Source organism: Nannobrachium achirus (genome assembly GCF_963921795.1).
Source record: "Nannobrachium achirus genome assembly, chromosome: 3".
Classification (NCBI taxonomy): Eukaryota; Metazoa; Chordata; class Actinopteri; order Myctophiformes; family Myctophidae; genus Nannobrachium; species Nannobrachium achirus.
Window position 1 is genome coordinate 30,597,988 of NC_137812.1, and position 17,023 is coordinate 30,615,010.

The 17,023-nt window shown below is 42.9% G+C and overlaps 1 protein-coding gene across 1 annotated transcript in view; it reads right to left on the minus strand.

The window, feature by feature from the left end:
• Window positions 1–17,023, minus strand: part of LOC308282166 (voltage-dependent T-type calcium channel subunit alpha-1I-like) — a gene marked incomplete at its 3' end in the record, with an annotated part of 234,626 nt that overhangs the window by 86,852 nt on the left and 130,751 nt on the right. The window contains exons 10-15 of the mRNA XM_080722510.1: window positions 16,954–17,023; window positions 14,433–14,618; window positions 12,729–12,846; window positions 11,951–12,106; window positions 11,356–11,446; window positions 7,006–7,172 (exon numbers count right to left, since the gene is read on the minus strand). The exon at window positions 16,954–17,023 is cut by the window's right edge and continues 82 nt beyond it. Of these exons, the coding sequence (XP_080578636.1) occupies window positions 7,006–7,172; window positions 11,356–11,446; window positions 11,951–12,106; window positions 12,729–12,846; window positions 14,433–14,618; window positions 16,954–17,023 (788 nt within the window). The remainder of the gene's footprint in view (window positions 1–7,005; window positions 7,173–11,355; window positions 11,447–11,950; window positions 12,107–12,728; window positions 12,847–14,432; window positions 14,619–16,953) is intronic.

Here is a 17,023-nt window from a genome sequence, read left to right on the forward strand (position 1 = left end):
TCACAGGACCCACATCACAATGCTAGAACATTAGCCTATGAACAGCTGGCAATCTAGTGCACAATACTATACTGTGTACTTACTGTACTTACAGTTACAGTTTTAATCCTGTATTTGAAAGCCCTAAAGGCCAGATTTATTGACGGCAGTGTGACCAGTTGTAGGCCTGTGTGTTTGTGTGTGTGCGCATGTGTGTGTGCGTGCACACATGCGTGTGTGTGTGTGTGTGTGTGTGTGTGTGTGTGTGTGTGTGTGTGTGTGTGTGTGTGTGTGTGTGTGTGTGTGTGTGTGTGTGTGTGTGTGCGCGCGCGCGTGTTTTCCTTCTCTGCATACATCTAATTGTACATTTTGTACAGAAATATAGAAATGTACATGTTTCTATAGAAACTGGAGAAGAGCGTTCATTATCAATAAAAAATCTCAGAAAGCAGATGAACAATGTGTATGTGTGTGTGTGCTAGTGAAAATAGCAGATACACTGCCTCGCAGTGCGAGGTGTTGTGTGCTTGTAGATCTTTTTCACTAGTTTAAATCATTTTTAAAATGATAAATACAATACGAATGTTTTTGGACACACAGGGTTTCCACCCGACAACAACGATATGCATTTTCAGAGGGGGCGATATCCACACATACCCCAATGGCTCTGGTGCCTGACTGCGGGTTCAATTCCCTCACCCCAATAAAACAAACTTCCCCACAGCTATGCGGCCAGTGGCAGAGATGTTTAAACCATGAAAACCCAGGAAGCACCAATTAGGATTTTATCGTTGCCGATTCAAAAATAGAAGATATACCATCTCACAGCGTGGCACGAAGTGAGCCTGTGCATCTGCAATTTTTGTGTTTGAAAGTGTTTGAAATTTTGAATTACGGGAAAGTGTAAGAACTACTGATTTAGAAGGCATTTTGTAGAATCTGCCTCAGGTCTTAAAGGGTTAAACTGAGTCATCTTCCCACGCCTCCATTTACATTAGAACCTACAAGACATAAGCCTTGTTAAGCTGTACTGTAATCATCTCCCTCTACCCCTCTCCTGCTCTTTCCCCTCTACTCTCTTTTTTCTATGCTCTTTCCATTCTATATCTTTTTCCTTCTGTCTATTTTTCTTTTTCCTTTTCTCTTGATCCTCAATCTATTAATTTCCTTACCCCCCGTTATTTCTCTTGTATAATATCTTGGTAGAGACAGAAGAGAAGAATCCTCAATTAATAGAGGTTACCATGGCAACTAGAAGCCGAATTGGACCTTGCAGAACTGTCTTTTTCCTCTCCTTCTCTTTACTGAGCTTTGGGTTCAATGAGCACAATAAGTATAAGGAGTTGTGTGTGTGTGTGTGCGTGCGTGCGTGCGTGCGTGCGTGCGTGCGTGCGTGCGTGCGTGAGAGAGGTCAGTGTGAGATGATGAGGTCGAACGGTGCAGAAAAGTGTTTCCGAAAGAAAGAAAAGAGTAAGAGAGACAGAGCAAAACAAAGGTAGAGGGTGAAATGGCTTAATTTTTATGTATTTAGTTTTGGGGCTTTTATGCCTTTATTGGACAGTAGACTGACAGGAAATGGGGAGAGAGATGGGGAACGTGACACGCAGTAAAGGTCGTCGGGATCGGGATTCGAGTCTGCAACACGCTGTCAGGCATCAGAGCCTATGTATGCGCCTGGACCGCAAGGCCAGCGGGCGCCCATAAATAGCCATTATTTAAGATAACTTTGTTATTCTCAACATTTTCAATGAATCTATACGCGTTGCATTTTATGACCCTTTACTGTATATACCGGTATATATATTTGCAGGCACGCAACTATTTGCATGTCAAATAAATTGAATACAAATCAAAAGAGTGTGTATGAGACACTGGACATCGTTTAATTTGGAACAATGGAGGGTGGACAGAAAGTGGCGGCATTCTGCCACTCAGTCTGGGCGGAGGCCAATCAGATTGTTGAATGTGACAGGGTAGCAACCACATAGCAACAGTTTCCTCCATCTACGTATGGAAACCACTGGATATTGTTGTTAACAAACTTTTAAAACAGCCATTCTAGTGAAAATAAAGATTGGACAACTGTATGGACTATTTCTTGCCTGTTTAACTGTTTGTGTTACATGGATCATCAGTAACAAAAAGACAATGATCCATCAACATGGAGAGATATTTCTCAAGTGCTTCCCTGATTGATAGACAATAACATCCTGTCATCAAAGCAGAAGGCATAATGTCAACAGACAAGGGATGAATGAACATATTTAGTTTTAAAAATGGGATTGATTATTTGAATTTTTGAGTTTATTTTTGAGTCTTGTCAATTCTATTCTGTCTTCCTGGACTTTCGTGATGCTTTTGGTACCATGACCCATAATGTCATGATTAATGCCTTGGAGAAAACACAACTACAGTACTGTACCTCAGGTATTTATCGACATTGTTAAGGATGTGTATAAAACATCATACATACAGGTAATCGGTGGAAAACAACTCACAGACCCAATACCTCTCCATAATACAGTATCTGGCTTAAAGTCCTGTTCGCAATTTGGTGTTAGGGGAGTTTCTCACCTGAACTGAGTCAGTGGGTCCCTAGACATGAAAAATCACAGAGGTGCTCGTCCGCCATAGTGCCAGGAATGGCGCAATGGCCAAATCAAATATGGCTGCCATCGGCTATGATGAAAATCCAACTTTTCTGTTTCTGGGTGTATATGCACATGTAATACCTCTATTGGACTAATTGTGGTGTGGGGAATTCATTTCTGATATTGTTTTGACCATTTTGGGCGATTTGGACCTCAAAAGGTCATGGTCAAGGTCATTTTGCTATTCCGAAGACCGTGGGCCATAACTTGGCCATTGTTAGGAGTAAAAACAGGTGCAGTAGGTCTAAATCAACTAATGCTGACATGTATAATTCATTTCTGACATTGTTTTGACCATTAAGGATCATCTTGTCTTTGAAATATCAATGTCAATGCCATTTTCTAAAAACGATTTTGTTCATTACTTGCACTTTTATAGTATTTTTTGTAAGTTTGTTACTATTTTATAGTAAGTTTGTTTTGTTTATAACAAAAGACATACTAGTGGGAAATACAACAAGTAAACATCCACATTTAACTTTAAAGGGGGGTTTTAAATGGGTGTTTAAATGAGCAAATAAGACTATTTACGAATAAAAGTGACAAATAAAATCACACAACAAAAGCGCACACAAAATTAAATAACAATTTCCCTCAAAGTGCACCATATTGGGATTGTGTGCATCCAAGTTAGTATGATGTGTTTTTACAGGATGTATTCAGCAAGGCAGCCATATCCTCGAGAGTCGAAGTGTTCCTTGCATCCGTCCATGTTCCATGTTCCATCTTTCCTCAGGTTCCTTGGCTGTTGCAAGCAGGTGGCAAGACATGCACTAGAAAGGTGCCTTGTTGGTCTCAGGCAGCAGTTGTACTTCTCTGCTACCAATGCTGTCTTGTTCTGTCAAGGTCTTTGCCTCTCCAAAGTTTTTTAGATATTGTATTCGGTCAGAAGCCATAGCTGCATGCTTAGTCCCCACCTGGCCCATGCAGTCATCTCCAGTTTCCAAGGCATATGTCCCCTGATCACTGTCTTGGCTAGTGGTGCTCCAAGATGAGAGACTGCTTGATGCTGTAGAAGCATGTGCCGCTGCACACAGTGCCATACTGCTACCAGATCTACTTAATCCCCAGTGCTTGGAAGTATCACTACGACAACTCTCTGGGGTCCACTCATAATCCTGGCGACCCATTATTCACTCCATTAGGTTAGGGTTATGGGTAGGTTTAGTTATAATAGGGCCAGTTGACTCCACATGTACCAGCAGCTTGGTGACAGCCTCCTCAATCTAGTTCAATCTTTGGGATCTCTTCACCTCCAGCCCCTTTTGCAGGGAGCCACTCATCATCATCAGAGATAACAGAGTCGATAGACGCACCCATCCCTCATCAACTTTACAAATCCTGGGTGTCTGAGGAGAACAACCAGCTCTCCAGCTGTGTGTTCGGAATATGGTGTCCATTCAAGCTTGTGGCGATGTAGGTAGAACGGCTGCCTTGGAATCTGAAGGTTCCAGGGTCGAGCCAAATTTATGTCTCCTCCTGCTTATTTGTCGAAGTGTCCTTAAGCAAGACACTGAACCCCTAACTGCTCCCTGTGAGCACCTTGCATGGTTTCTTGGTGTGAATGTATGTGTGAATGTGTGTGTTAATGGGTGAATGTGAAATACATTGTACAGCGCTTTGGAGAAGAGCGCTATATACTGTAAATGCAGTCCATTTACCATTATCAGCTCTGTTGTCTCTGTTGATGATGTCGCTAGTGGAGAAGAGATCCCAGACATCTTGAATAGGATTGAGGAGGCTGACACAGCCTCCATTATAACTAAGTATATCCCTAACCTTCACTAACCTAATGGTCAGAATAATGGGATGTCGGAACTATGAGCGGACCCCAGAGAGTTGTTGTCTCCTTCACATTACTGCTATACTACACCCCATATTTCCAAGCACTGGGGATGAAGGAGATCTGGCAGCACTGGTGAGACTCACTTGCACTGCATCAAGCAGTCTCATCTTGGAGCACCACTAGCCAAGACAGTGATCAAGGCACATATGCCTTGGAGACAGGAGATGACTGCATGGGCCAGGTGAGGATTAAACATGTAGTTATGGCTTCTGACCGAGTACAATGTCTAACAAACTTTGGAGAGGCAAAGACCTTGACAGAACAAGACACAGTATTGGTAGCAGAGAAGTACAACTGCTGAGACCAACAAGGCACCTTTCTAGCGCATTTCTTGCCACCTGCTTGAACAGCCAAGGAACCTGAGGAAAGACTAGAACCAATGGAACATGGAACAGGGCATGACATAAAGGCTTGTCCTGTTGTCCGGGACAAGTGCCCATACTATGGAGTGGAGGGAGCAAGGGGGGTCATTAGCCGTCCTTTTGTTATTATTTCAATGTATGAATTTTTTTATCCGGACAAGTGACTTTTGTCTCCGGACAAGTGAATGGGAAATATACTTGTCCAAAGGACAACTGCCTAAAAAAGTCAATGTCAAGCTCTGATGGATGGAAGGAGCACTTTGACTTTAGTACACTCCTGCCATGTCTGAAGCAAGACACTCGACACTGATGGAGTTCTGTGCATCATATTTTGCCATGGAACAATGCCAAATCCATCCTGTAAAAACACCTCATACTAACTTGCATGCACACAATCCCAATATGGTGCACTTTGACGGAAATTGTTATTTAATTTGTGTGTGATTTTGTTTGTCACTTTTATTCGTAAATAGTCTTATTTGCTCATTTAAACACCCATTTTAAACCCCAATTTAAAGTTAAACGTGGATGCTTACTTGTTGTATTTCTCACTAGTATGTCTTTTGTTATAAACAAAACAAACTTACTATAAAATAGTAACAAACTTACACAAAATACAATAAAGGGGCAAGTAATGAACAAAATCGTTTTTGAAAAATGGCATTGACATTGATATTTCAAAGACAAGATGATCCTTAATGGTCAAAACAATGTCAGAAATGAATTATACATGTCAGCATTAGTTGATTTAGACCTACTGCACCTGTTTTTACTCCTAACAATGGCCAAGTTATGGCCCACAGTCTTCGGAATAGCAAAATGACCTTGACCATGACTTTTTGAGGTCCTAATCACCCAAAATGGTCAAAACAATATCGGAAATGAATTCCCCACACCACAATTGGTCCAAATAGAGGTATTACATGTGCATATACACCCAGAAACAGAAAAGTTGGATTTTCATCATAGCCGATGGCAGCCATATTTGATTTGGCCATTTGCGCCATTCGTGGCACTATGGCGGACGAGCACCTCTGTGATTTTTAATGTCTAGGGACCCACTGACTCAGTTCAGGTGAGAAACTCCCCTAACACCAAATTGCGAACAGGACTTTAAGCCAGATATTGTATTACCAAGAAGGCATTAAAACAGGCTGCCCTTGGAGTGCCATTAACTTTGTACTTGCCATCAATGAGTGGATAAAGTGTTTGTGTGACTGTGCCCCACCCAATGTGTTTTCCCCAAACCCTTCCAGGGTTGCCGAAAACGTACAGCTAGCATCTCGGGAAGAGAGTGTTCTAGAGAATATGCTCTCTAGAACATACTAGTTAGTTCTAGTTAACAAAACACTTTAAGTGTTCTGTTCTGTACCAGAGACGAGGTGGTGGCAAACGCTGGTATAAATATAAGGCTGACAAAAGCCCTGAGTTTACCATCAACTTAGAACCTATTCATGTGTATGGCCTACACAAGGCATACTTACACATAATGACCTAGGTCATAGACTGAGCAGGGGAATGGAAATGGAAAGTGAATACATCACAGACAGGCTGAATCTGATCAATGTTTCCCCACTGCCATTGACTTCACTTGAACTAACTTCATTATGCATGTACCGTATATTGTATGGCTGGCCTGTGGGTCCCCAGACGAAAACATTAGAGACACATCCACTGAAGATGGCAGGGTCAGAAGATGAAACACCCTGCTGTGGTTGGACATTTATTGTTATGATCAAACCCTGACTGCTCTCTGAACAGCCTTGTTTAATGTATATTCAAGGCAGTTTTGTTTAGTTTTCTTAAGAAAGCTGAGGGCAGAGAGGGGGAAAGATATGCAACACGGCCAGGGGCTGGAATCAAACCGGCAATATTGCAACCATTCACACACTACTAGACCCAAATGATGAATGTTTTTAACATTAATCTTAGACATTGCTGCACAATCTGGATGTGTCTCCGTATCTATGCCAGCGTGTATTTATGCACATTGTTATTTACTTATTTACATGCATGTGCATTTGTGTCAACGCCTTCAACTGTGTGTACTGTACATATTTAATTAAGGTGTTTCTGCAAGGCCACATCTCAGTACAACATCATGCGGATGTCTGCAAATGAGTTTGCGTGCTATATCGTTTCAGTTCACAACTGTATATGCACATACCAGAGATAGTGAGCGTCTCTCCAGGCTGCTCTTGCCCAGGCTCTTCACGCTGCTCTTCCTGGAGTCCTGGGAGAAGCTGTGCCTCCCTGAAGAGTAAGAGGTCCTCGGCCCCAACATGGAGCCCAGCTCCAGGTGACCGTTGGGAGTCAGGGTGCAGATCTTAGGGTCTGGAGGGAGGGTAGGGAGAGACCCTTGTTGTGAATAAAACTATAGTAAAAAAAATGACCATCTTGCTCAAGTCATGTCATCTTATATTGTTATGTAACAGGGATCTGTCATCGAACGTCATTTCCCTCGACTCCAGTGACACTGCCCTGAACTTTCTTGTCTTTCATTAATAGAATCTTATTAAAATATATATTTGGTAGAAAAAGGAAGAAAAAAAATGTCTGTGATCAATCTCAGTGACATCATCACACAAAGTGGTGGAAGAAGTCTTTCTTAACACCAGTATTGGCATTACTTACAGTACCAAACAAAAATAACCTTCCATCCATAATGTCCAATTTCACAATCATATTAACACTTAATTGTTGCAGCTGGTAAATGTGGTACAGATTTCAAAACTTGTATGTGATGCTGAGTTGCGTAACCTAATAATACATAATCATTTATTAGTTAACAGTATAGGCCTACTTTGTATTTATAAATAAAATGTAATAAATATGGAAAACTAAATAGTAACTAAAGCAGTGTCAAGTAGTGCGGTAAAAAGCAGAACATTTGCCTCTAGTAGTAAATTATGGAAATACTCAAGTAAAGTAAAAGTACCACAAAATTGTACAGTACTTGAGTAAATTTACTTGGTCACTATTCACCACTATCGTGCCTGCATACAGTATGTTTTGTTTGAAAACTGATATTGAAGACTTGTTAAAATGGTTATGTTTTGCCATTTAAAAGAGATATTATAATTTAATTTGTTTAGCTCTGCTACCATAATGGTTAAAGTAATTGATATGCACAGGATGGAGTCACTTGATTACTTTCTACTGTCATCAATATTAACAGATGGTTTTAGAAGATGTTTTGAAACATCGTGTTTACTTTCCGGGACACTCTTTATTACGCAGCAATTTTGAATAAATCTTCCCTAACTGGTGAAGCTCTGTTCCTGTCTGGCGGTTTTTATCCATCAAAGTGAATTCCATGTAGCCCTGCTGTATCTTCCATGTAGCCCTGCTGTATCTCAGCGAACAAAGAGGTGTTTCTGCACTTAGCCTTTGACAATATGCTCTTTTAAGCTCTTGCACAGCCTATATACGGTAGCTTATTTCCCCAAACTCAACATCTGATCAAAACAATCAGTTCTCAGTCGGCCAAATCACTGTATCAAATGTAACTCCAGCTCTTTCTGTCTGATAAGTACCTCCATGTCTATGTCTATAGAGAAAAACTACCAGAAAGGAAGAGACTTGCACTCAGCGCTCAAACCGAACTGAAGTGAAGCCAAGCGTTGGGCGCCACCGTGCTGCACAAACAGTGTGAGAAGAACAGCCCTTGCTGTGTTTCTAGAATCACGTCAGGCTTTCATGATGTGTCCCAATACTCTCTACTGTGAGCGTGCACGTGAGCACGCGTACACGCATGTGCGCACGCTCACACTCACACGCGTGTGTAACATGCTTTGCAGCATGGGCCCATTCAAAATACAGTAGTGTGTAGAAGTGACTCATCCATCTGATCGGCTCAGGTTTAATCCGCTCTCCGTTTTGTTTGGTTTTCTGGTAAAGGCGATTTGGCAAACCTCATTCCCAGTTCTATCTCACGTGGAGATGAAGCCTGTAAAAGGCTGCCAAAATAAGTGTCTATTCAGAAGTACTGTACAAGGCAACATATTGTCTAGCCTACCGAAACATCATTCAGTCCTGTAAACCGTAGCTACCTTTGATCTACTGAGGACTGTTTTCCAAAGTTTTTGCAAGTGTTGAGCATATTAGATTGTCTAACTTTCTTTGGCTTGAATCTAAATTAGTGTAATCCTTATTGGCAAACACAAAGATGTTATTTAATGGGAGGGAAGATGGAATCATTTAATTTAATGTCGGCATCTGGGGTGATTACTATAGGGGAGGTGTTGTTTAGACTTGGAATCAGTTATGGGGCTTTCTTGGTTTCTCTGTTACTAATGAGCAAAGCTGGCATGAACGGTACTGTCAAAGCAGACCTCCACTCTGCATACGACAGAGCCCACTGATCGTGAAACTTTACTAAAAAAGAAACCCAACCAGTCATCAAACAGAATCTGTTTCTCTACCCAATACACACCAGCAGCAGGCATGAATACAAATATAATTACTAAACATTGGCATGTCCTACAGAGTGACCCTCTCATGTCCAGCATGTGTTCTGACCCTCCTCTCTTCTGTTTCAGACAGAGTCGCAGATTGAGAGACCAACGTGTGCACTCAGAACAACCCCCCCTCCTCATGGCTCCCTAAACCTCCCCATGGATTCTAAAAGTGTGGCAACTGTTCCCAATGCTCCAATTCCACAAATACCAAATTCTTCACCCACCACCGAACTGGAAAGGTTCAAAATCAAATCTTTTATAAATTGTACTTTGCGCTGTCGTCCCACACCCTAATTAAATGTGCTGTTTGTCTCTGGCCTACTGGCCCTTTAAGCAGTCCATTCCCAAACTTTGTTTGGTTTTCTGCCCTATATGTTTTTGCGACCGTCAGGTCGCAGTTACTACCAAAACCTCGACAGGCTGTCTGTCAGTCTGTCCGTCCGCCAGTCTGTCCGTCAGTCTGTCAGTCTGTCCGTCACGTCACACTTTTCCCCAACTCATATCTCCGCCACCGTTGCCCCAATCCATGCCAAACTTTGCACACACACTCCTTGCCTGCCAATCCACAACCTCCACCCCTCCCGGGACCCCGGAGCTCCAGGGACCCCCAGGGACCCCCTGTCGCCGCTGCCAAAAAGTGCTAAAATGACCAATGACCACCCCAACGGGGCTGTTCACGGGGAATTCCCAGGGACCACCGACTCCTGGTGATCCGGAATGGATGCAAAAGTGGTCGCACCCCTAGTGGAGGACCCCCGCCACTGCAGCGCACATAAAATGCCGTAACTCGGGCTAGGAGCGACCGGGAGAGCCGGGGCCGGTACCCACACACCCGCCTCGGCGGCGCCAAGAGAGCCGTCAACATGAATCTGTCCCATATAGCGCCACAATCAGGCCCATTTTTTCAAACACATTTTTGGACACTGCTCCTACAGATTTCGCCCTAAAATCACGCAAATCGGTACACAGTATGTCTACACTCATGTCATCAACATGGATCTGTCCCATATAGCGCCACCATCAGGCCCATTTTTTCAAACACATTTTTGGACACTGCTCCTACAGATTTTGCCCTAAAATCACGCAAATCGGTACACAGTATGTCTACACTCATGCCATCAACATTGATCTGTCCCATATAGCGCCACCATCAGGCCGACTTTTTCAAACACATTTTTGGACACTGCCCCTACAGATTTTGCCCTAAAATTACGCAAATCCGTACACAGTATGTCTACACTCATGTCATCAACATGGATCTGTACCATATATTTTTTCAAACACATTTTTTGGACACTGCTCCGACACATTTTGCCCTAAAATCACGCTGCGACCTGACGGTCGCTTATCTCCCGATTAGGGAGTCTTACTGGTACTATACCCTATATGTTTATAAAAAGCTTTTAATTACATTTACTATTAAAATATGTAATCTGACTTATAGGCCTATGATCTGTAAAGTAAAGCAATGTATGTAATATTGATTTCTGCTATTTATGTGTGACCATGCTGGACCATGTCATTTTTTTTTAATTATGTCATTATTGCTGGCTCTCGGACATTGGCTGATTGAAGGGCCTATCCCTGTTTCTTATGTACTTAAACCATTTTGTAGACACTCCATGCTATGACCTGAGGACGATGTATTGACATAAATGTCACTCCTGCCTGCACCCTGTAAACAATGAAAAGGCTTAAATAATCTGTGTTTGCTCCAGTGCCTTCCTTCCACGGTACTGTGTGGGTAATCTTTGTTATTGGTTTTAATCTGGTTAATCAGTTTCTCCATGAGTTTGTCCCACAGCCCCGACAGAACCCTCCCCCCCCAAAAAAAAATAAAAAATAAAAATAAAATAAAATAAAACAGTTCGCCTTGGAGGGAACTTGTGATGTAATGCCACATCATTAGTGTTATCTCTGATGGTTTGGCAGAATATCTGTATAATATCTGTGAGCGTAAAAAAAATCACTGGTAAAAGCATCTATTTTGAAATGTGCTCTCCCAGATTATTGGAAATGAACAAAACATTATAGGATGCAATGCGTTGTCGCCTCACCAGACAGCTTGAGGGAGTCGTTTAGCTTTTCACTCTCATCAAAGTTGGAAGACGAGCGGTCATCTTCGGAGTAGGACCGGTAGGCGTCTCCCTGGACAGAGGAGGAGGATGGATAGAAGTGGTAATGCCTCATTTAGGCTCTGTCGTAAGTAGCAGATCTACAAGCTCACAGACTGTCATCTATGCATCATGTTGTGAGCCTGTAAGTGAGCCTGATGAAGTATAAATCAGGCATGACCACTGTATACTCCCTTGACCGAAGTCCCTCAGGGGGCTCTACTAATTTGCGTTTCTAATTTGTGCCCTTTGTTCCAGTAAATGGAAATCTCAATGCTACAGTGCTTAAGCTGCATAATATTTCAATTAATTATAGGGGTGATGCACAGTCCAACTCCAATGCAAATTCAATTACATTACAACCAAGTTGCAAGAAAAAAAGAAGAAAAAAAGTCCTTGATCTCCTGTACGTGCATGTACCTGTACGGTCTAATGCGCTAGCGAATCAGGGTTATAATGGGAACTGGGAGTTCTAATGTGCTTCCCTGAATTTTGAAAGGCTCTGCAAAAAAGGGCCATTGAATTACCGTGTCCTTACCTCGGCCTGGAAGCCCTCAACCAAGATGGCCACCAGTAAGTTGAAGAGGACGTAGTTTCCAAAGGTCATGAGGGCCACAAAGTAGAGGGCAGCTATCGGAGAGGTGGCGGCCATGCCGTTGTACAAGACCGCGTTCCAATCCTCCTGCGTCAGGATCTGAAGGCCAGGCATACACACGCAAACACGCACGCACAGACACAGGAGATATTAGACAGCAGGTATAGTAAAGTATGTGTTTGTATGCGTCACACACACACACACACACACACACACACACACACACACACACACACACACACACACACACACACACACACACACACACACACACACACACACACACACACACACACACACACACACACACACACACAGAAACGTGCACACCAAAACCCTAACATACAGATGTGCCATTTCAAAACTTCACACGTCCTGCCATTGGCAAGACAGTCGATTTCCAGTGGATTGTCAGAACATTGAGTTTGTAGATCAGCTATTTTTGCTATTTTAATGACCTTCATTGACTTTGAAATTTAAATCTACCTATGAAGGTGGATTCTGCTTTTCAGTGGGAATGGAGTGGTTTCTTGCCATTTGTGGTTTTCTGCAAAAATACGCTCCATTCTCCATAAAAATTAGAAAGGCAAAACAGGGAAAGAAACCTGTGGGAAAAAAATCATTTCAGGAAAAGAGCAGTAAATCCTGAAGACTTGAAACGGCACAGCTGTGCACTTACAGAGTCATGAACAATCACAATTGTGCAATTGTGTGCAATTACCTGAAAGACGGTGACAATGGCCCACAGCAGAGAGTCAAAGTTCTTCCTATCAGGGACTGTATCGCCATTCTCGGTCCTTAGACTGAACTTACAGCCAAATATATGCATCCCCAGGATACTACAACAGAAAGAAAGAAAGAAAGAAAGAAAGAAAGAAAGAAAGAAAGAAAGAAAGAAAGAAAGAAAGAAAGAAGGGAGGAAGGAAGGAGGAAGGAAGGAGGGAAGGAAGGAGCACAGGCCATCATGTATGAGTCAGGGTTCTTGAGTCTATTTAAGTGGCATGAGAGAGAGAGAGAGAGAGAGAGAGAGAGAGAGAGAGAGAGCAATACCACCATTGATGCCCCCGCTGAAGGACACTTCAGGCCTTTTGTGCGGTCCTGTCAGTGTCAGTGAGTCAGCCTTTGTGGCTGAACTCTGAAGTGTTTGATTGCTATCTTGGATCCAGAGCTAATAGCCTTCACAGCACGCTGGAACCAGCGGAGGAATTCAATTTGCGGCGATATTGACTGGAATTAGAGGACTTGTCCAGGAAGGAACACACAAACGTGGACGCACTCAGAGGTTAAAGCAATGTCCTCTAAGTCTGTTAGAGAGAGAGAGAGTGAGAGTATGTGTGTGCGTGCGTGCGTGCGTGCATGCGTGAGACATTACCTTAAACAACTGCTAATTGTGCACAACCTCTCAGGAAATCCACAATTGTAATGGTTTTGTAAGTTAGATTTGCCTCAGTCACAATGTAACAGCTCTGAGAACATCATCATGTCTATTCCCTTCAATTGTACATACAGTTATTGGTTTTGATTGTATTGTTTGCTTTGGCAATGTTAACATATGTTTTCTCATGCAAATAAAGCCCTTGGAATTGAAAAATGTAATTCAATTGAGAGAGGCTACCATTATCTTACCTCAGTGGTTCTCAACCTTTTCAGGGGACCCTTACGAGCACTAACAGTTGAGGCGGCTATTTTCACAATTTCAGCCTCTAATATTTGAAAATTTGACCAATGTTTAATTTGTCATTTTAGATGTATTAAAAGTCCTTAAAGCTATACTCTGGAAGTTGCTCAACTACTGGTCAGTAGCGGTATTGCTTCTTTCGGACGTTTTTCGTCCGGGGTCGCCACGGACCACCGGAGCCGAGACGCATCCGTAGAGGGGTCTTGCGTCCCTCTGCGACCAGGCGTTGGGGAGTAACAGGTTAGACTCCTACACCAGAGTAAACACTGCTGTTGAGGCAAGCTACTTCCTGAAAAGACGGCAAGAAAAGCTGTGATTGGCCGGTAGTGTATGAGCCGCGCTGTGATTGGCTGGTAGTGTATGATCTGGAGACAACGTATACGGAAGAATACAGATGACGTAATTTTGCCGTGAAATCCGGTCCCCGGCCAGGATCATAGAAAACATATTTACAGAAGGCTTTAGGGGCTGAAATTCACAGAGTGGCTATTCTAAAATGTTAGCTATCTAATATTTAGGACAATTTTAAGATTTGTTTTATTGGAAAAGTTACAGATTATAGCTTTAAATTGCCACTTTAGAAATGAGCAGATACCCTCTATATGCACTTAAACTTTACGTTGGTTTGTTTACTGTTGAGTGAAACAGTGTTGCACATTAAGTTAATCGTCTGGGGACCCCCCAAAATAATTTGGGGACCCACCTGGGGGTCCTGACCCACAGGTTGAGAACCACCGTCATACGTACCTGAATATAAAGATGAAGAGCATGAGGAGCATGCAGAAGGTGGCCACGTTGTCCATGGTCTTCATCAGCACCACCAGCTGTCTCCTCAGCGCCGGCATGAACCTCACCAGCTTCAGCACTCTCAGCAGCCTGAAGGTCCTCAGCACCGAGAGGCCGCCGTCTGACTGCCCCACGATCTCACACACGCTGCACACCAGAGACCACACACACAACACTATGCTCAGGGGCGTCACATGGGGGGGGGGAGTGGGACTGAGTTACAATAGTGTGTGCCAGCGGCTACGTCATTGTAGTCCTTAGCGGCCATTTCTTGGGTAAAAACACAGGTGTTTCAATTGTTTGATTGCATAGAACTAATGCTTTACTCCAATCAGAACACCTGTGTAAGGCTGTGTTTACCCAAGAAATGGTCGCTCTTAGAACTACATTTGGCACACCCTATAGGGCCCAAGGTGGAGGGGCCTTAATTATTTTATACTTTAGCTATTGAAAAATAGCACATCTACAAGCTCACAGCGCGGCACTCGGTGCCGCGCTGCGAGCTTGTAGATCTGCTATTTTTGAAAAGTCGTTAAAACGTGTGAATTTTGCTTCTGGGGGGATCCCTGGAACTAAATATGCCATTTATTTATACGTTTGAAAATGCAAAATTCTGTTTCTATTCTGCATATTGAAAAGTGATGCTATATAAAGGAGTTCCCAGTGTGACAAAAACTGACAGGTCCTAAGCAGGCGAGTGACGAGTTGGGAGTGAGAATGTGATGGATAGATGGATGGATGGACAGACGGATAGATAGATGATATTTAAAAAAGCTAAAGAAGTGCATTAATATGATATTAACCATTTAAGCCATATCCCTATGTCATCATCATGACAAATTGTCAAAATAATCTGCAAGCTCAGGAGTTTTTTGTTTTGTTTGTTTTCTAGGTGAAAAGTTCTGAACCTTATTTTAAATGCGGTGCCAGGTTTAATATTGTTAGGTAGCGGGAAAATAGCCAAAGAGCAATTACGCCTGTGAATGTGGAACTAAGTTGAGTACAAAAAAAATAAAAAATAAAATAAAGAAAGACGACAGATTGTACAGGGTGGGGAGGGTTAGGGTTGTTGGAGAGATGAAGGGTGTGATGAGGAACTGAGAGATGAAAGGTGTAGATGTGTACAATCAACATCCATGTGATGGTGATGGTGATGTGATGGCCTGAACATTTTGATCTGGTGGTCGCTTTGATGTGCATTTCATGTGTGGATTAGACTGCAGGATCAGAGGGGGAGAGAGCGGCGTGCGCTGCCATGAATGGGGAACATTGGCAGATCAAACACACCCAGGCCCCGGCGTGCAAATGACAAAAGACAAAAGCGGTTTGCCGCTGACACTCTGGCGTTGCGACAGAACAGCAGGGCAAACACGCACAGGTGGCACATTTTCAACCGTCTGACACAGGACAGGAGTGGCACGGATGTGTGGCATCGCACTGCAGTAATGCTATGGTCGAGTGGCAAGAGCATGGTTCCTCAAAGAGGGTGCCGTGACACCCTAGGGTGCTGTGACGCAAGTCCAGGGGTGCCTCAGAATACTTTGATAATAATTGGAATTCATCAATATCATTTCAGCTTAACCACTTACCGGTAAACATAGTAGCCTAAAACAACCTCAGTTGCACTGTACTTGCAATCTATTTCAGCTTACAGTGCTGGTCTCTTTACCAAAAATAACAGATCTACAAGCTCACAACGCGCCACAGCCGTTGTGAGCTTGTAGATCTGTTGTATGTTCCCCCAGAATAGGGATACTGGGGTTTCAGTGCTTAAACACTGTATAAAAGTTATGTTCGATCGACCTATAATGGAAACAGATGTGCTCTCATGTTTTCGTCGTGACATACCGTATCTTAGGGGGAAAGATTTACAAATTTGACATAAATGTGAGTTACTAGTTACTGTAAAGTAACAATGTCATTCAGGGGTGCCGTGGATGAAAATGTTATTTACAGGGGTGCCCTGAGCCCCCCAAAAAATGAGAACCACTGGGATAGGGGTAGAGCATGTGTCTTCAACAGGGGGTCCGGGACCCCTAGGTGGTCCTAAGAGTTACTACAGGGGGTCCTCAAAATCTTTGAGTGATAGAAAGTTTTTTTCTCTTTTTTTATATTAACCACTTGAACCCTAGTGTCCATATTCGGAGAACTTCAGCTCACTTTGTAGATCGGCTATTTTTAGTTTGGTGTAGAGAGGAAAAAGAGCAGACTAAGTACAGAGAGAAAGGTCAACTTTATTAAGTATTGACGGTTCAAGTGGTTAAGAAAACCCACATTAACATGAATCCAAAATATACTGATGATCGTGCTGTCAAACAATGAAATTATGGAATCTATGATAAGGTTGTGGGGGTCCCTGCTTCATCTCTCTCTCAACTAAGGGGGGCCTGAAAACGTTGAAGACCCCTGGGGTAGAGCAATCCAAAATGTGCCAGTTTTGATCACAGTGCTCAACATCAACGTGAGTGATTTGGCACCGTACCTGATGATAACGATGATGCCGTCAAACACATTGTAAGGATTCCTCAGGTAGTTGAAGGAGCCGAAAGCAG